This window comes from Oncorhynchus kisutch, linkage group LG21 (assembly GCF_002021735.2).
Source record: "Oncorhynchus kisutch isolate 150728-3 linkage group LG21, Okis_V2, whole genome shotgun sequence".
NCBI lineage: Eukaryota > Metazoa > Chordata > Actinopteri > Salmoniformes > Salmonidae > Oncorhynchus > Oncorhynchus kisutch.
In genome coordinates, this window is record NC_034194.2 from 29,017,794 (window position 1) to 29,038,492 (window position 20,699).

The 20,699-nt window shown below is 45.6% G+C and overlaps 1 protein-coding gene and 1 long non-coding RNA gene across 2 annotated transcripts; one reads left to right on the top strand and one right to left on the bottom strand.

Annotated features, from left to right (window-relative positions):
* Nucleotides 1-3,202: 3,202 nt before the first annotated feature.
* Nucleotides 3,203-13,379, top strand: LOC109866237 (trichohyalin). Its single transcript, XM_031800802.1, has 7 exons — nt 3,203-3,456; nt 3,757-3,803; nt 3,934-4,027; nt 5,132-7,013; nt 7,177-7,309; nt 8,423-8,530; nt 12,922-13,379. Exons 1-7 carry the CDS (start codon nt 3,408-3,410, stop codon nt 13,003-13,005), a joined length of 2,397 nt encoding a protein of 798 aa, XP_031656662.1. The 5' UTR covers nt 3,203-3,407; the 3' UTR covers nt 13,006-13,379.
* LOC116356224 (uncharacterized) lies at nt 13,327-20,148 on the bottom strand. Its single transcript, XR_004204708.1, has 4 exons — nt 18,720-20,148; nt 18,041-18,147; nt 13,983-14,056; nt 13,327-13,888 (listed from the first exon to the last, which is right to left on the bottom strand). It is a non-coding gene; the product is annotated as an uncharacterized LOC116356224 (long non-coding RNA).
* Nucleotides 20,149-20,699: the final 551 nt, after the last annotated feature.

The following is a 20,699-nucleotide window of genomic DNA, read 5'->3' on the forward strand; positions in this document are numbered from 1 at the left end:
TAAGGGAGCAGAATGTTTTCTAAGGGAGAATAATGTTTTCTGAATGAGCTGAATGTTCTCTGAGGGAGCTAAATGTTTTCTGAGAGAGCTGAATGTTTTCTAAGGGAGCTGCATGTTTTCTAAGGGAGCAGAAGGTTTTCTAAGGGAGAAGAATGTTTTCTGAATGAGCTGAATGTTCTCTGAGGGAGCTGCATGTTTTCTGAGAGAGCTGAATGTTTTCTGAGAGAGCTGAATGTTTTCTAAGGGAGCTGAATGTTTTCTAAGGGCGCTCAGTGTTTTCTAAGGGAGCTGGATGTTTTCTAAGAGAGCAGAATGTTTTCTGAACAAGGTGAATGTTCTCTGAGGGAGCTGAAAGGCCTATATGAACAATCACAATAATTACAACAGAAAGTGCACTCAGCTGAGAACTCACACAAAAACAAACAACAGTGTATCTTTTGACCAACATCACTACACAGACTCTTCCATTGTTGTGGTTGCCTGATGCATCATCTTCTTTATCCCTCTTGAGTCAGAGATGAGCCAAGTGTAATGTATCGTCGGCACAACGATCAAAGCTCCATTAGGCTTTCATGGTTAATTTCTTGTTCCTGGTGCTTTTTGTCCTTGCATGTTAATGGGATGAAAAGCCAGAGTTGGTTGCCATACACAGGGACAGTTGAGAAGCTTGTTGACAGTGCCTGTCTGAATGCTTTGGGTTCCTGTCCCAATCCCCCTTCACTATTTATGGATGGATGAAGTATTAATGGGGATCTAAGCACAGGGAGAACATGCTAACACGGAGGTGGGTGCACACACACACACACAGCCTTTGGAGAGCATGATGCCTTTATAATTCATTGCATCTGAGCTGGTAAGATCTCGCGTGGGAACCTCTAGAGGTATAGCAATAGACTTCATTCACACTCATATACATCTCTCTGTTTTTCTCTTTCTTCCCCAACCAACTCTCTCTCTGTTTTTCTCTTTCTCCCCCACCAACTCTCTCTCTCTCTCTCTCTCTCTCTCTCTCTCTCTCTGTTTTTCTCTTTCTCCCCCACCAACTCTCTCTCTTTCTCTCTCTCTGTTTTTCTCTTTCTCCCCCACCAACGCTCTCTCTCTCTGTTTTTCTCTTTCTCCCCCACCAACGTTCTCTCTCTCTCTCTTTCTCTCTCTCTCTGCTTTTCTCTTTCTCCCCCACCAACGCTCTCTCTCTCTCTCTTTCTCTCTCTCTCTGTTTTTCTCTTTCTCCCCCCACCAACTCTCTCTCTCTCTCTCTGTTTTTCTCTTTCTCCCCCACCAACCCTCTTTCTTTCCCTCTCTCTGTTTTTCTCTTTCTCCCCCCACCAACTCTCTCTCTCTCTCTATCTCTTTCTCTCTCTATATATATTTTTTTCTCTTTCTCCCCCACAAACGCTCTCTCTCTCTCTCTTTCTCTCTCTCTCTGTTTTTCTCTTTCTCCCCACCAACTCTCTCTCTTTCTCTCTCTCTGTTTTTCTCTTTCTCCCCCCACCAACTCTCTCTCTCTCTCTCTGTTTTTCTCTTTCTCCCCCACCAACTCTCTCTCTCTCTCTGTCTTTCTCTTTCTCCCCCACCAACTCTCTCTCTCTCTCTCTCTGTTTTTCTCTTTCTCCTCCAACCAACTCTTTCTCTCTCTCTGTTTTTCTCTTTCTTCTCCCACCAACTCTCTCTCTCTCTCTGTTTTTCTCTTTCTCCCCCACCAACTCTCTCTCTCTCTCTCTCTCTCTCTGTTTTTCTCTTTCTCCCATCACCAACTCTCTCTCTCTTTCTCTCTCTCTATGTTTTTCTCTTTCTCCTCCAACCAACTCTCTCTCTCTTTCTCTCTCTCTCTCTGTTTTTCTCTTTCTTCTCCCACCAACTCTCTCTCTCTCTCTGTGCTTTTCTCTTTCTCCCCCACCAACTCTCTCTCTCTCTCTGTGTTTTTCTCTTTCTCCCCCCACCAACTCTCTCTCTCTCTCTCTTTCTCACCCCTATCTTAAGCCCTAGATATTCATTTAACATGTAATATTGGTGCCATATAGATTCAGACTTGGCAGAGCCATTAGTATATGTCAAAAAGGAGGCTTCAACTATTGAAAACCAAGAGATCATCATCAGATATCCAGCAAAACAGTATTACTACGAACCCCCACTCATTCTACTGCCAACCAGCTCTGAATCATTTATGCTTCTCTGTTAAATGCGCTGGTGTTTTCACAACATTATCTCTCCTGATAGCCCTGAGCATGACTTCCTGTGTATTTGTGAAAAACATTGCACTAGTTTGCTTGGTCGGCTAATTTATACATATCAGATGAAACGGAATGAGGTATGAGAAAATCAATAGATGAATTCAGTTAACAGGCATTCCATACAATGTGGACCGTGAACATTAAGGAGTTGTTTATTTTAGATTCAGCAAATGCTGTTGAATACTATTCAGTAACCATTGCCATTCTTTAGGCTACATGTGTGCAATATTGTAAACCCTGCCTACTGCACTATTGTCTCCTATGGAATTTTTACTGCTTACTTAAATGGCATGTTCTGATGAATTATTCACAGATGGTTGGCTATATACTGAACATGGTGTCTCTGAAATGTATAAGACATACAGTACCAGTCAAAGGTTGACACACCTACTCATCCCAGGGTTTTTCTTTATTTGGACTATTTTCTACATTGTAGAATAATAGTGAGGACATCAAAACTATGAAATAACACATATGGAATCATGTAGTAACCAAAAACATGTTAAACAAATGTAAATATATTTTATATGTGATTCTTCAAAGTAGCCACTCTTTCCCTTGATGACAGCGTTGCACACATGGAATAAGGATTGTGAAATGATAGTCATATTGAACATATATTTATTTATTGTATTGTGGCTTCCCCAGCTGTGAAAGCAATACTAACTTTGCTGATAGCTACTTACATGACACTTTGAAATGTTCTGGAGAGATGAAATGGTTTCTTTATTTCGTGGCCTTAACCTTTCTTTAATGAAATTAAACTTCTTGTTTTGCACCCAATTCTGTGTTGCTGACCACTAGCCTGTTGTAAATCCACCGACACAGCTTAGAATCGGGGTGCCAGTTGTTGCGTTCCTCAAACAACTTTATTAAAACGACCGTTGACGTCTTGCTGTAGGCTATTGCCTTTTTGACTGCGATCTAATCTAATAATGACGCAGGTGACGTCCACATCCCTCCTACACCTCTTCCAGTTCAGTCCTGATATATGGTGTGCCTCCCTCTACTTCTCAGACTACAAGAGTCCAGCTACCGCAGCAGAACCCACACAACCGCCCCTACACACACGGATGGAGAACGGGAGCTGGCTTGGCGGTGATGTGGTTAGACTTTGTGCTCTATTTATCAGCTCTTTCTTAGGTCATTTCTACAGGGAGAAAATCTAAGTCTTCCATGATGAAACTTGTGTTTGTTTTTGCTGTGGTTGCGTATTTCTTTGCAGGTAAGCTATTGGTAAATTCAATGTGTTTCGTTGTGCGTGTACTGTAGGGTGTTGCGTGTACTCTAGCGCGTTTCAGCACCACGGAGAGCGCCACTGCTTGAGAGAGTTGCATGCAGTAGTCAGTCATGCATTGTATGGAGCATTTTCTCTGTTAATCTTCTTGAGAAATGTTTTTATAATTGCTCATCTATATCACATATTTATTTTGCAAAACTAAATGGAATGTAATATCATATAGTTATGGAGAAGTTTTTTTCAACACAGAACCATATTCTGACCCATTTTCTCACGAATTTACAGAAAATCTATCACTTCCCGTTGGAGAAGAACGAGAGCGAGAGGATGTGGTACGCGAAATGTTTTTCGTCTCATGTTGGATAACTCAGATTAAAAATAAATAGCATTATTATATGAGGGAAAGTGCACTGTATGCTTTAATGAGAGAGTCGTGACAGGTTGCTTGTTACTGTTTTCCAGGTAACACGGTGCTTGGTTGAGGTCCTGTCCAAGGCGTTGACCAAACCTGACTCTCACCCTCTGGATCAGGAATGTAAAGATATTCTCAAAGCAGGCAAGTCGTTTTTACATGACTAATTGTTGTATTTCAAAGGCAGCAGATAGGAAGGATTTTGAAAAGATAGCATTATATCATTTCATAAACGGTGAAAGCAATATGATGTCAGTGTTTGTTTACAAGACTGGAGTTAATGAACCTTGCACTTGCCTTTCATAAACTAACACGTGCACTTGACTCACCCATCCCCCGCCCCTCCACCAGCACTGACTTTGCTGATAGCTATTCTTTCAAGGAAAAATGTGGTTGTCCCAACTAGCTATTTTAAGATGAATGTACTAATTGTAAGTTGCTTGCATAAGAGCATCTGCTAAATGAATAAAATGTAAAATGTTGGTCTGCCATGATGCTACCAATAAATCACTTTTGCCTGTCTTTCTCTGTAATGTCAATGGAAATGAAGGAAAGGAGACGAGCAGATAAAGCCACTTTAGACTATTGAGATGCAGACTGGAGGAAGAGATGGTGAAAGAATGAGTACAACCAGAGATACCAGTACTGTATATAATGAGGAGATGGTCTTGTCTCCGCCCTAACAATGGGAGTCATTGTCCTGAAGGCTGGAAGGCAGGTGATCTGCTTATCGGTCTGCTTAATGCTGTATTCCTGTGTGGACATATTTTGACGGGAGTGGACCCTTTTGCTTGACAGTAACATTACACAGGGTTACTGCTGTAGGTCATAGGACCTAGTGGGGCTTCGGCTGACACAGAGACCAGAGCTATAGAGCTACAACCTGGCAACCAACTGAGGAGATGAGTAGAGACACCTAAATTAGCATTTGCTTCTTTATTGATGGAAATTCTACTTAGCTGAATTTAAATATGCTACTATGGGAGACAGATAATGCTTTCCCCATATATTGTTGAGAGCCATTTTACAATGGTCCCCAAAATGAACTAATCAAGGGTCTATGAGTAGCTGATTAGTTGAATCAGGTGTCAATGCAGTGCTGGAAAAAAGTGCCATTGCCTCCGAGTAGCTCTTCTGTCTCTGTAATGTTTGAATCGAGGGGGAACTTGCAGAGTTGGGCTTGAGTTGGACAATATGAGACAAGGATAAAGTAGTAAACACTGTGGATATTGTCCACCCCCTCTACAGGTGCCCAACATGCTGCTCCTGTGGAGAAGACAAGCGATGAGCTGCTGACTAATGAAGAGGAGGGCAAAGAACATGAACCTAAGCCTGAGGCACCAGGGGCCGACGTGAAAGACATCGAGGCCCTCCTGAAGTCTGTGGAGGAGAAGAGGGAGACACCGGAGGACGAAGATCGCAGCCAGGAGTCATGGGACCTCAACTACGAGAAGGAGAAAAGGATTTGGAAACCAACGCACAGGTATCATCATAAGAAACCCAATCACAAACGTGATGAGGAGGTTTCTGAAGAAGTGAGAGAAGAGCCAGACGAAGAACGTAGTCAGGAATCCTGGAGCCTGGGCGATGAGAAGGAGAAGAGATATAGGCCTACCTATCGGTACACCCCAAAGAAACACCACAAACGAGACGAAGAGGGTTTAGAGGAAGAGAGAGAAGAGCCAGAAGAGGAACGTAGTCAGGAATCCTGGAGCCTGGGCGATAAGAAGGAGAAGAGATATAGGCCTACCTATCGGTACACCCCAAAGAAACACCACAAACGAGACGAAGAGGGTTTAGAGGAAGAGAGAGAAGAGCCAGAAGAGGAACGTAGTCAGGAATCCTGGAGCCTGGGCGATGAGAAGGAGAAGAGATATAGGCCTACCTATCGGTACACCCCAAAGAAACACCACAAACGAGACGAAGAGGGTTTAGAGGAAGAGAGAGAAGAGCCAGAAGAGGAACGTAGTCAGGAATCCTGGAGCCTGGGCGATGAGAAGGAGAAGAGATATAGGCCTACCTATCGGTACACCCCAAAGAAACACCACAAACGAGACGAAGAGGGTTTAGAAGAAGAGAGAGAAGAGCCAGAAGAGGAACGTAGTCAGGAATCCTGGAGCCTGGGCGATGAGAAGGAGAAGAGATATAGGCCTACCTATCGGTACACCCCAAAGAAACACCACAAACGAGACGAAGAGGGTTTAGAGGAAGAGAGAGAAGAGCCAGAAGAGGAACGTAGTCAGGAATCCTGGAGCCTGGGCGATGAGAAGGAGAAGAGATATAGGCCTACCTATCGGCACACCCCAAAGAAACACCACAAACGAGACGAAGAGGGTTTAGAGGAAGAGAGAGAAGAGCCAGAAGAGGAACGTAGTCAGGAATCCTGGAGCCTGGGCGATGAGAAGGAGAAGAGATATAGGCCTACCTATCGGTACATCCCAAAGAAACACCACAAACGAGATGAAGAAGACGAAGAGCGCAGTCAAGAGTCCTGGAGTCTGGGCGATGAGAAAGAAAAGAGAGAGGAGGATGATGAGGAAAGAAAGAAGAGGATCTGGAAACCCACCCATCGGTACCACCACAAGAAGCACCACAAACGCAGTGAAGATCCTTCAGAGGAAGAGGAGGAGGAGAAAGATAAGAGAATTTGGAAACCCACACACAGATATCACCACAAGAAACACCACAAACGAGGTGCTGACTCATCGGACGAGGAATCAGAGGAGAAGAGATCAGAAGAGTCAGAGGAAGAGGAGGAAGAGGATAGAGAGAAGAGAATCTGGAAGCCCACACACAGATACCACCACAAAAAACACCACAAACGTGATGAGGAGCTTTCAGAAGAAGGGAGAGAGGAGCCAGATGAAGAACGCAGCCAAGAGTCCTGGAGTCTGGGTGATGGAAAGGAGAAGAGAGATGAGGATATGATGAGAGATGAGGATGAGAGTGAAAAGATGATTTGGAAACCAACTCACAGGTACCACCACAAGAAGCATCACAAACGCAATGGGGATTCCTCAGAGGAGGAAGACGAGGAACGAAGGGGCGATTCGGACGAACACGAGGAGGAGAAGAGGCATGGAGATGTCGAGGAGGACGAGCGACAGAGGGATAGGCTGGAGGCTCTGAGGTGTGTATCTACATATTCATATTTTTTCCAGGCTATAAATCTTCAACCATAACAATTTTTACCAAAGGACATTTTAGACAGATGCTTTTGAGACCAAGGACTAGGCTTAATCTGTGTCCGGGAAACACTGAGTATATAGGTTGAGCTGGTGTTTGTGTGACAGGTACCTGGCAGAGAAGAGTCGTCTCCTGGGGGAGGGCGAGGTGTATGAGAAACGTTCTCCCTGGGCTTACAGAGGATACTACCACCCCGCCTGGTGGAAGAGAAGCATAGACCCACACACACCATTGCATAAGGTTTCTATGTACAACCTACATTTTTAGACTGGACTGCTCCTGTATTAGTTTGTATAGTTTGAGCTATTTTAATTATTTTTTTCAATCACTTTTATTATTCTTTACTTTATATATTAAGGTTCCACTTTAAATGATGTTCAGTCCATAAAAGGCTCCATAAAGCCTTCACAATGCCTTTATAAGCGCTACGGAAATGTGTCACACAGCATCTATAACTGTATGTCATGCTTTATAAAGGGTTAATACATGTGGCATAACTGTGTAACATAATCACCAATGTCAAATGTGACATAACCCACTATGTCAAATGTGACATAACCCACCATGTCAAATGTGACATAACCCACTATGTCAAATGTGACATAACCCACTATGTCAAATGTGACATAACCCACTATGTCAAATGTGACATAACCCACTATGTCAAATGTGACATAACCCACTATGTCAAATGTGACATAACCCACCATGTCAAATGTGACATTAACATTTGCTTTATAAAGGGTGACATGTTGTGCTTGATGAAGTCATGTTAGTCACGTTACACCTAATCTCCTTCCAAGACTCTCTGTCCACGGAGGTCTAGTGGACCAACACATAAACCTTCATTAGGGAAATAGGTCCTACAATTGTTTTAGAGTAATAGAACATTTAAGCTTTTATCCAAAGCAACTTAGTCATACATTTTTATGTATGGGTGGTCCCGGGAATCGAACCCACTATCCTGGCATTGCAATACTCTACCGAGATGGTTATAAATGCTTTGTGAAGCCTCAATTTAATATGATTTATAAAGCCTTTAGTAAGCAATGCTTATGGCACCTTTTGTAAAGCACAGGTTTATGTCATATTTGACATAGGTGGTTATGTCACACAGTTATGCCACATTTAATGAACCCTTTATAGAGCATGACATACAGTTATAGATGAGTGATTTGTGGCACATGTATGTAGTGTTCATGAAGGCTTTATGAAGCCTTTATAAGCTGCACGTCATTTAAAGTGGGATCTATATTAATATATCATTATGCTTATCAATTGTTTCCAATTTGATTTTTAATTGTACAGAAATGTTTTAATACACTAAAGTGTGATGTGATTTGATTGGCTAAGATGGAGGAACTGGCGAAGTTGCTGTCCTATAAGAATCACCAGCTGGCCAGCCAATCAGAGCTGGCAGACGAGGAAAAGAAGAGGAGCGTATCTCTAACCCCAGAGGAGGTAACATTTGAACATCACAAATAACCTTTATGAAACATGACACAGAACAATTCAATGGTGAATTACCTTTTCATAAGCCTCCTCTTCAACTTCTCAGAAAATATATCTTGAAAGATGACATATCAGAAGGTTTTGGATGTTTCATGCTCTTAGACACCACAATCCTGCTTTATATTGAAGTAAGAAAACCTTTTTCACGTTATGAAAATTATGAACCAGTCCAATATTGGATGTTGCCCTCTCTGTAGTCTGCTATGGGAAGAGACTCTATTTTTTTATTTTACCTTTATTTAACCAGGTAGGCAAGTTGAGAACAAGTTCTCATTTACAATTGCGACCTGGCCAACATAAAGCAAAGCAGTTCGACAGATAAAACGACACAGAGTTACACATGGAGTAAAAACAAACATACAGTCAATAATGCAGTATAAACAAGTCTATATACAATGTGAGCAAATGAGGTGAGAAGGGAGGTAAAGGCAAAAAAGGCCATGATGGCAAAGTAAATACAATATAGCAAGTAAAATACTGGAATGGTAGTTTTGCAATGGAAGAATGTGCAAAGTAGAAATAAAAATAATGGGGTGCAAAGGAGCAAAATAAATAAATAAATTAAAATTAAATACAGTTGGGAAAGAGGTAGTTGTTTGGGCAAAATTATAGGTGGGCTATGTACAGGTGCAGTAATCTGTGAGCTGCTCTGACAGTTGGTGCTTAAAGCTAGTGAGGGAGATAAGTGTTTCCAGTTTCAGAGATTTTTGTAGTTCGTTCCAGTCATTGGCAGCAGAGAACTGGAAGGAGAGGCGGCCAAAGAAAGAATTGGTTTTGGGGGTGACTAGAGAGATATACCTGCTGGAGCGTGTGCTACAGGTGGGAGATGCTATGGTGACCAGCGAGCTGAGATAAGGGGGGACTTTACCTAGCAGGGTCTTGTAGATGACATGGAGCCAGTGGGTTTGGCGACGAGTATGAAGCGAGGGCCAGCCAACGAGAGCGTACAGGTCGCAATGGTGGGTAGTATATGGGGCTTTGGTGATAAAACGGATTGCACTGTGATAGACTGCATCCAATTTGTTGAGTAGGGTATTGGAGGCTATTTTGTAAATGACATCGCCAAAGTCGAGGATTGGTAGGATGGTCAGTTTTACAAGGGTATGTTTGGCAGCATGAGTGAAGGATGCTTTGTTGCGAAATAGGAAGCCAATTCTAGATTTAACTTTGGATTGGAGATGTTTGATATGGGTCTGGAAGGAGAGTTTACAGTCTAACCAGACACCTAAGTATTTGTAGTTGTCCACGTATTCTAAGTCAGAGCCGTCCAGAGTAGTGATGTTGGACAGGCGGGTAGGTGCAGGTAGCGATCGGTTGAAGAGCATGCATTTAGTTTTACTTGTATTTAAGAGCAATTGGAGGCCACGGAAGGAGAGTTGTATGGCATTGAAGCTTGCCTGGAGGGTTGTTAATACAGTGTCCAAAGAAGGGCCGGAAGTATACAGAATGGTGTCGTCTGCGTAGAGGTGGATCAGGGACTCACCAGCAGCAAGAGCGACCTCATTGATGTATACAGAGAAGAGAGTCGGTCCAAGAATTGAACCCAGTGGCACCCCCATAGAGACTGGCAGAGGTCCGGACAGCAGACCCTCCGATTTGACACACTGACTCTAACCTCTCTGTAGTCTGCTGTGGGAAGAGACTCTAACCTCTCTGTAGTCTGTTATAGGAAGAGACTCTAACCTCTCTGTAGTCTGCTATGGGAAGAGACTCTAACCTCTCTGTAGTCTGCTATGGGAAGAGACTCTAACCTCTCTGTAGTCTGCTATGGGAAGAGACTCTAACCTCTCTGTAGTCTGCTGTGGGAAGAGACTCTAACCTCTCTGTAGTCTGCTATGGGAAGAGACTCTAACCTCTCTGTAGTCTGTTATAGGAAGAGACTCTAACCTCTCTGTAGTCTGCTATGGGAAGAGACTCTAACCTCTCTGTAGTCTGTTATAGGAAGAGACTCTAACCTCTCTGTAGTCTGCTGTGGGAAGAGACTCTAACCTCTCTGTAGTCTGCTATGGGAAGAGACTCTAACCTCTCTGTAGTCTGCTGTGGGAAGAGACTCTACCCTGGTTACATAACCATGCAGAAGCCATATGTTTATCTCTAGGAGACCTGGCTCGGGTTGAGGCTTCACAACTCAAAATGAGCCTTGATATTCTGGAATGGAAACAGCCTGTGTGTGAATGAGCGCAGGTACAAATGCCTACAGAGAAAAGGCCTTTGACTCCAGGCATGTCTTCCTAGATAGTGGTGGTGGCTCACTAAGCAAATTAATAATGTAATGAATATATTATTCTGCAACATTGTTCTTTGGCACTGACAGTCTTCACTGTGATGATAGTAGGCTAAACAAGAGATGTGTGTCCCTGAAAGAAATGGTGTCCTCTGCACTGTGGGATTCATCTGAAAGCAATACAACCACACGTTTAGAAAATGTGCATCTAGCTGCAGAGAAAAAGGCTCTCCCTCGCATGGTTTTCATGGCTGCAGCAGCGATTGCACCAAAACCTAAGTTATTGCATCCCCTCACAACCCACCCCTATTAGAGCCGATAGTGGTCGGCCCGGGTATAAACTCTCTATCACACCACCTGCTCTGGAGCGAGGAAATACAATGGGGAGGGGGGAGAATGGATGACTCTAGGGTATTATTTTTCATCCTGACAGTCTTCAGACTACACTGCAGCAGCATCCCCTACAATGGGACTCCGGTATTGGGAATATCTACACTATTGACTGTATTAAGATTCAGGGAAAGCAGTGGCTAATTAAGGGGAGAGTCAGATTCCAGGAGCAAGGGGTTTAATTGAAAGGCTTGCACTTTTACGGAATAAATGTCTATATGTTCTTTCTTCCTTGGATGGAGGCCAACATTAAGCTACACTGAACAAAAATAGAAATGCAACATCTAACAATTTCAAAGATTTTACTGAGTTACAATTCATATAACGGAATCAGTCAATTGAAATAAATAAATGTGTCCCTAATCTATGGATTTCAATGACTGGGAATACAGATATGCATCTGTTGGTCAGAGACCTTAAAAAAAGATAGGCCTGGATCAGAAAACCAGTCAGTATCTGGTATGACCACCATTTGCCTCATGCAGCTCGACACATCTCCTTCGCATAGAGTTGATCAGACTGTTGATTGTGGTGCGTGGAATGTTGTCCCACTCCTCTTCAATGGCTGTGTGAAGTTGCTGGATATTGGCGGGAACTGGAACACGCCGTCGTACAGGTTGATCCAGAGCATCCCAAACATGCTCCATGGGTGACATGTCTGTTGAGTATGCAGGCCATGGAAGAACTGGGACATTTTCAGCTTCCAGGAATTGTGTACAGATCCTTGTGACATGGGGATGTGCATTATCATGCTGAAACATGAGGTGATGGCGGCAAATGAATGGCACGACAATGGACCTCAGGATCTCGTCAAGGTATCTCTATGTTCATGTCCGTAGTGTTATGCCTGCCTGCCCATACCATAACCCCACCACCACCATGGGGTACTCTGTTCACAACATTGACATTAGAAAACATTTTCCACACGACGTCATACCCGCTGTTTGCCATCTGCCCGGTAAAGTTGAAACCGGGATTCATCTGTGAAGAGCACACTTCTCCAGCGGTACACCGTACTGCAGTCAGGTCAAGACCCTGGTGAGGACAACAAGCACGCAGATGAGCTTCCATGAGACCATTTCTGACAGTTTGTGCAGAAATTCTTTGGTTGTGCAAACCCAGTTTCATCAGCTGTACACGTAGCTGGTCTCACACGATCCCACAGGTGAAGAAGCCGGATGTGAAGGTCCTTGGCTGGAGGTGGTTACGGTTGTGAGGCCTTTTGGACCTACTGCCGAATTCTCTCAAACGGCTTATGGTAGAGAATTTAACATTGAATTCTCTGGCAACAGCTCTGGTGGACATTCCTGCAGTCAGCATGCCAATTGCTCGCTCCCTCAAAACTTGAGACATATGTGGCAGTGTGTTGTGTGACAAAACTGCACATTTTAGTGTCCTTTTATTGTCCCCAGCATAAGGTGCACCTGTGTAGTGATCATGCTGTTTAATCAGCTTCTTGATATGCCACACCTGTCAGGTGGATGGATTATCTTGGCAAAGGAGAAATGCTCACTGACAGGGATGAAAACACATTTGTGCAGGAAATTTGAGAACTTCGCTTTTTGTGCGTATGGAACATTTCAGGGATCTTTTATTTCAGCTCATGAAACATGGGACCAACACTTTGCATGTTGTGTTTATATTATTGTTCAGTGTATTTAGCAGTAATTACGCTCTCTGTGTGTGTGTGTGTGTGTGTGTGTGTGTGTGTGTGTTGTGTTTTCAGGAGAAGGAGCTGGAGAACATAGCAGCTATGGACATGGAGTTACAGAAGATATCTGAGAAGATGCAGGAGGACAGGAGTGAATAGATAAGACATGCAGAGGCATGCAGACAGGGATGCTAAGATACTATCTCAGTGTGCTAACCTTGTGTAACAAAAGACTAGAGAGAGAGATAGACTGACCTGTCAGGGTTCCGGACAAAAAAACACTAACATCCATGAGCCTTGCTGCAAATTCTGCCGTGTTAACCTTTGAACCTGTGAAATGTTGATGTTCTCAAAAGAGACTGTTTAGTTCATATATAAGTATAATAGTATAAAGATAAAGTAGATGCTTTGCTAATTTGTCCGGATATCTATATATTTAAAGTACGCATGACAGTTTTGTTCAAACCTTTGAATGGTTGTTTGTTTGTTCAGTCTGCATTTAATAAAATGAATTATTCTGGGACCAAAATGAACACGTATCTCAACACAGTTGGTTATCAAGAGTAATAGTATTTTAACAGTACTGTATTTATAGAAATTCCCACTAATGCAGCACAGTAAGGAGGCTGTGATAGCAAATGGCTGCTTTACATCATGGCACTTTCTGCTAGAAGACTATAAAATACAAACAAAATGATACATTTGGGAGCTTAGAGCTTTGGAGAGCAGCTCCAGGGCTGAATAACAACCATGAACGTTTAGAACTGGTAGCAGGAGGGAGACACACTTCAGTGATTCTATCCCCATCTCCACAAGTACATGTAAATCACGTCATCAATGATTTAAATTAGACAAACTCTGGGCCTCCTTCAATATTGTCATCTCTCTGTGGTCTCTGAGTACGTCTCTTTGTGGCCGGCTCTTCTGCTGTAGTTGAGCCTGTCTTTGCTTTAGTCGTATCTGTAGTAACGGTCATCCCGGAGAGGAGGTAAGCCCCGCCCCCACTCATCAGCAGCACAGGGTGCGTCCTGTTAGGCAACACCTACACACAGAGACAGTGAGGTCAGAGGTCGTGCTGATATTACAAACATGGACGCTTCCATAGAGACAGTTGTATAAGCCTTATCAAACTGTACCTGGTAATGTCTGATCCAGGAAGGCTGACCAATCCGCCTTGTTCCCTGAGCTTTGTACAGCAATCTATCAGAGGCTGTGGGAGAGAGACAGACAGACAGAGATGGAAATGACAAGAGTTTAATAACAACACGACTGGGGTGAACACGACTGGGGTGAACACGACTGGGGTGAACACGACAGAGGTGAACACGACAGAGGTGAACACGACAGAGGTGAACACGACAGAGGTGAACACGACAGAGGTGAACACGACAGAGGTGAACACGACTGGGGTGAACACGACAGAGGTGAACACGACAGAGGTGAACACGACAGAGGTGAACACGACAGAGGTGAACACGACAGATGTGAACACGACTGGGGTGAACACGACAGAGGTGAACACGACAGAGGTGAACACGACAGAGGTGAACACGACTGGGGTGAACACGACAGAGGTGAACACGACAGAGGTGAACACGACTGGGGTGAACACGACAGAGGTGAACACGACTGGGGTGAACACGACAGAGGTGAACACGACAGAGGTGAACACGACAGAGGTGAACACGACAGAGGTGAACACGACAGAGGTGAACACGACTGGGGTGAACACGACTGGGGTGAACACGACAGAGGTGAACACGACAGAGGTGAACACGACTGGGGTGAACACAACAGAGGTGAACACGACAGAGGTGAACACGACAGAGGTGAACACGACAGAGGTGAACACGACCGGGGTGAACACGACAGAGGTGAACACGACAGAGGTGAACACGACAGAGGTGAACACGACAGAGGTGAACACGACAGAGGTGAACACGACTGGGGTGAACACAACAGAGGTGAACACGACAGAGGTGAACACGACAGAGGTGAACACGACAGAGGTGAACACGACCGGGTGAATACGACAGAGGTGAACACGACAGAGGTGAACACGACAGAGGTGAACACGACAGAGGTGAACACGACAGAGGTGAACACGACAGAGGTGAACACGACTGGGGTGAACACAACAGAGGTGAACACGACAGAGGTGAACACGACAGAGGTGAACACGACAGAGGTGAACACGACCGGGGTGAACACGACAGAGGTGAACACGACAGAGGTGAACACGACAGAGGTGAACACGACCGGGGTGAACACGACAGAGGTGAACACGACAGAGGTGAACACGACAGAGGTGAACACGACAGAGGTGAACACGACAGAGGTGAACACGACCGGGGTGAACACGACTGGGGTGAACACGACCGGGTGAACACGACAGAGGTGAACACGACAGAGGTGAACACGACAGAGGTGAACACGACTGGGGTGAACACGACCGGGTGAACACGACAGAGGTGAACACGACAGAGGTGAACACGACAGAGGTGAACACGACAGAGGTGAACACGACAGAGGTGAACACGACCGGGTGAACACGACTGGGGTGAACACGACAGAGGTGAACACGACCGGGGTGAACACGACAGAGGTGAACACGACAGAGGTGAACACGACAGAGGTGAACACGACCGGGGTGAACACGACAGAGGTGAACACGACCGGGGTGAACACGACAGAGGTGAACACGACCGGGGTGAACACGACAGAGGTGAACACGACCGGGTGAACACGACAGAGGTGAACACGACAGAGGTGAACACGACAGAGGTGAACACGACCGGGTGAACACGACAGAGGTGAACACGACAGAGGTGAACACGACCGGGGTGAACACGACAGAGGTGAACACGACAGAGGTGAACACGACAGAGGTGAACACGACAGAGGTGAACACGACCGGGTGAACACGACAGAGGTGAACACGACAGAGGTGAACACGACCGGGGTGAACACGACAGAGGTGAACACGACCGGGTGAACACGACTGGGGTGAACACGACCGGGTGAACACGACAGAGGTGAACACGACAGAGGTGAACACGACTGGGGTGAACACGACCGGGTGAACACGACAGAGGTGAACACGACAGAGGTGAACACGACCGGGTGAACACGACCGGGTGAACACGACTGGGGTGAACACGACCAGGTGAACACGACAGAGGTGAACACGACAGAGGTGAACACGACCGGGTGAACACGACAGAGGTGAACACGACAGAGGTGAACACGACAGAGGTGAACACGACAGAGGTGAACACGACAGAGGTGAACACGACCGGGTGAACACGACAGAGATGAACACGACAGAGGTGAACACGACAGAGGTGAACATGACCGGGTGAATACGACAGAGGTGAACACGACAGAGGTGAACACGACAGAGGTGAACACGACAGAGGTGAACACGACAGAGGTGAACACGACAGAGGTGAACACGACCGGGGTGAACACGACAGAGGTGAACACGACAGAGGTGAACACGACCGGGTGAACACGACAGAGGTGAACACGACCGGGTGAACACGACAGAGGTGAACACGACAGAGGTGAACACGACCGGGTGAACACGACAGAGGTGAACACGACAGAGGTGAACACGACCGGGTGAACACGACAGAGGTGAACACGACCGGGTGAACACGACAGAGGTGAACACGACCGGGGTGAACACGACAGAGGTGAACACGACAGAGGTGAACACGACAGAGGTGAACACGACCGGGGTGAACACGACCGGGTGAACACGACAGAGGTGAACACGACAGAGGTGAACACGACCGGGGTGAACACGACAGAGGTGAACACGACAGAGGTGAACACGACCGGGGTGAACACGACCGGGTGAACACGACAGAGGTGAACACGACTGGGGTGAACACGACCGGGTGAACACGACAGAGGTGAACACGACAGAGGTGAACACGACAGAGGTGAACACGACTGGGGTGAACACGACCGGGTGAACACGACAGAGGTGAACACGACAGAGGTGAACACGACAGAGGTGAACACGACAGAGGTGAACACGACAGAGGTGAACACGACCGGGTGAACACGACAGAGGTGAACACGACAGAGGTGAACACGACAGAGGTGAACACGACAGAGGTGAACACGACCGGGTGAACACGACTGGGGTGAACACGACAGAGGTGAACACGACCGGGGTGAACACGACAGAGGTGAACACGACAGAGGTGAACACGACAGAGGTGAACACGACCGGGGTGAACACGACAGAGGTGAACACGACCGGGGTGAACACGACAGAGGTGAACACGACCGGGGTGAACACGACAGAGGTGAACACGACAGAGGTGAACACGACCGGGTGAACACGACAGAGGTGAACACGACAGAGGTGAACACGACAGAGGTGAACACGACCGGGTGAACACGACAGAGGTGAACACGACAGAGGTGAACACGACCGGGGTGAACACGACAGAGGTGAACACGACAGAGGTGAACACGACAGAGGTGAACACGACAGAGGTGAACACGACCGGGTGAACACGACAGAGGTGAACACGACAGAGGTGAACACGACCGGGGTGAACACGACAGAGGTGAACACGACCGGGTGAACACGACTGGGGTGAACACGACCGGGTGAACACGACAGAGGTGAACACGACAGAGGTGAACACGACCGGGTGAATACGACAGAGGTGAACACGACAGAGGTGAACACGACAGAGGTGAACACGACAGAGGTGAACACGACAGAGGTGAACACGACCGGGGTGAACACGACAGAGGTGAACACGACAGAGGTGAACACGACCGGGTGAACACGACAGAGGTGAACACGACCGGGTGAACACGACAGAGGTGAACACGACAGAGGTGAACACGACCGGGTGAACACGACAGAGGTGAACACGACAGAGGTGAACACGACCGGGTGAACACGACAGAGGTGAACACGACCGGGTGAACACGACAGAGGTGAACACGACCGGGGTGAACACGACAGAGGTGAACACGACAGAGGTGAACACGACAGAGGTGAACACGACCGGGGTGAACACGACAGAGGTGAACACGACCGGGTGAACACGACAGAGGTGAACATGGCAGTAATAATAATAACAGTAATATGCTTATTAAATACACAACACACACACTAGAGCACACTAGGAAGCATACTAGAGAACACTCAGATACATACCTCTTTATATTGAGAGTACACTGCAAAGGGTCGAGGAGGAGGGGGCGAGGAACTTGATGAGGCCCAGTAGAACTGGACAGGGGTTAAACCGACTGGCTATCACCAACCTGAGGAGAAGAACCAGAGATATTATACTGTAGAACTGGACAGTAGAACTAGACAGTAGAACTAGACAGTAGAACTCACCTAACCAATTTGGTGAGATTAGTGAGTACTTCAAAGGAGGGAGGATGGAAGAAGGCCTGTTGAAAGTATTGGAACTCATGTGTAGAGACATACTAGGGTTGTAGACTACATGGAAACATGAGTTTCCCCAACCCTCTACAAACCTATCAATAAACACAGGATCAGATGACATCTGCTGTAGCCCCACCATCAATCATCTTTAACTAGACATCTCACTTCGGATCAAGATTACTGCTAAACACACCTGTTTTGTTACTTGTGTTGACATGAAGATGTTAACATTGCCATGTTTGACTGATTTCAGACAGTGCAAGACGACACCGACAGAGCAAAACTGGTGTGTCAGGGGGATGTAATCTTAGTGCCAAGCAGCTGTTATACTGTTTATTACTGCTTATACATGTCTACTGACAGCACGTTCATGCTTTAGAGTTCACTCTGTAACTTAGTGGCATTATGCGGGGAGGTGAGAGCGAGACAGAATAACACTCACCTGCAGCAGCAGCAGTTTCTTCCTCTTCTCCATCTTCTCCTGGGCCTGAAATGTAACACACAGTTGCTCTTCAATTGTACACCGTTGAAATCTTTGGAGCACACAAGCACCAGGAAGTGTGACAAATAACAGAGACAACTTGCTGCTTCACTATGTGTTGTCATACTCTGATCTCTCTCTGTTTCTCCCTCTCCTTGTCCTCGGCAGGGTCTGTACTGGTACTAGTCTCCATGCTCTGGTCCTCTGTGTCTGGGCTGCCCCCATTGCCTTCTGCTTTCTCTGGGTCAGGTTGGACTTATCTCCATTGGCCTGTCCAGCATCTAGAGTGGTGACAATACATCAATCAATTCAATAGATGAGACAGTATAGCATTGATTCAATGAGACAGTATAGCATTGATTCAATGAGACAGTATAGCATTGATTCAATGAGACAGTATAGCATTGATTCAATGAGACAGTATAGCATTGATTCAATGAGACAGTATAGCATTGATTCAATGAGACAGTATAGCATTGTTGGTCTGTCAAAGGATTATATTCCCCACACCCACGTCTATGTATTTAGCCTCCGTGCCCATTGTCCCTGCCAGCAGTGCGTTGACATGACAGATGGGAAGCTCACGGAGCATATCGTGGAAGTGGGAGGGGAAGCCAAAGCTCTCTGCCCCCGCCTTCCCAGGGCCTCCTCCTGGGTACATCTGCATCACTGACCCATAGCTTGGAGGAGAGAGGATAGAGACACAAGATGGAGTCTGTTCGGGTGTCTCCAGACGAACGCAACATTACAGTACGTTCCGATAGAATTGACATAAAATGTTGACATACTTGTGGTTATGTAGTGTATGTGGACACCTGCTTGTCAAACATCTCATTCCAAAATCATGGTCATTGATATGGAGTTGGTCCGCCTGTTGCTGCTATAACAGCCTCCACTCTTCTGGGAAGGCTTTCCACTAGATGTTGGTACAGTGATGCTGGGACTTGCTTCCATTCAGCTACAAGAGCATTAGTGAGGTCGGGCACATAGCTTGCATGTTGGTAGTACAGGCAAATATTTGACCTGACTGTCAAGCATTGTTAGCTAATGCACACCAATAGATAATGTGATTGTGCATGAGCACAGTTGTGTAACGACTAACTTTTTCTTTTGAATCCGCAGCTTTGTAACGTTAGATGTCTCCCCGTTTCAGTACAACGGAGTCACCCTCATTCGCTCTGTGCTGGGAGTCATCATCTTCCTTGTCCGTCATTAGAAAGCTTGTCTTCCTGCTTAATAGCAAGCTGAATAGTACATTCTAATTTTTACCCAATAATATGAGTTTTTAATCACCAAAGATAACAGTAAAGTACTGAAATAAATTATTTTTTGGAGGTCGCCTACTGAATTATCTAACCCACGTGCTAGTTTTCGTTTCCTTAGCATTCAGGACGATTAGCCAATAGCAGAAAAATCAATCGCTCACCGTACTCGGCTCTGATTGGCTTATTTGCTGTGCGTAATGCGTATCCGCCAATGGTAGAGAAGTGCTAGGATTTTCTAGGTTCTGATAGGTAAGTCTGAGAACACAGAGGGAAAATCTCACATGGGGTTATAACTGATCTAAAGGCTGGAAAGACTATTCTATGTGGACATGTCATGAATTGCTCCCAGGGAATCACCATTGCAGAGAAAACAACTGACCAAAACATGTTTCTCAAGTTTATTTCAGTGCATCTCAGTCAGCAGAAATTCCAGTGTTTTCTCTGAAAACAAATGTCTCCTTCAACACGATAATAACCCACCACCAGAACTCTCTCTGAAATATACAGGTATTTTGGACTTGTTAATAAAATTGCAAAAAAGTTACATGCTAAAACATCAAACAAGTAACATGTATAAAACAAAGCAATGAACGTATATTGATTGTGAAAGTAGCCGACAACATTGAATTCAAAGACTGGGCTACACCAAATCAAACAAGTGACAAGATGTAAAGCT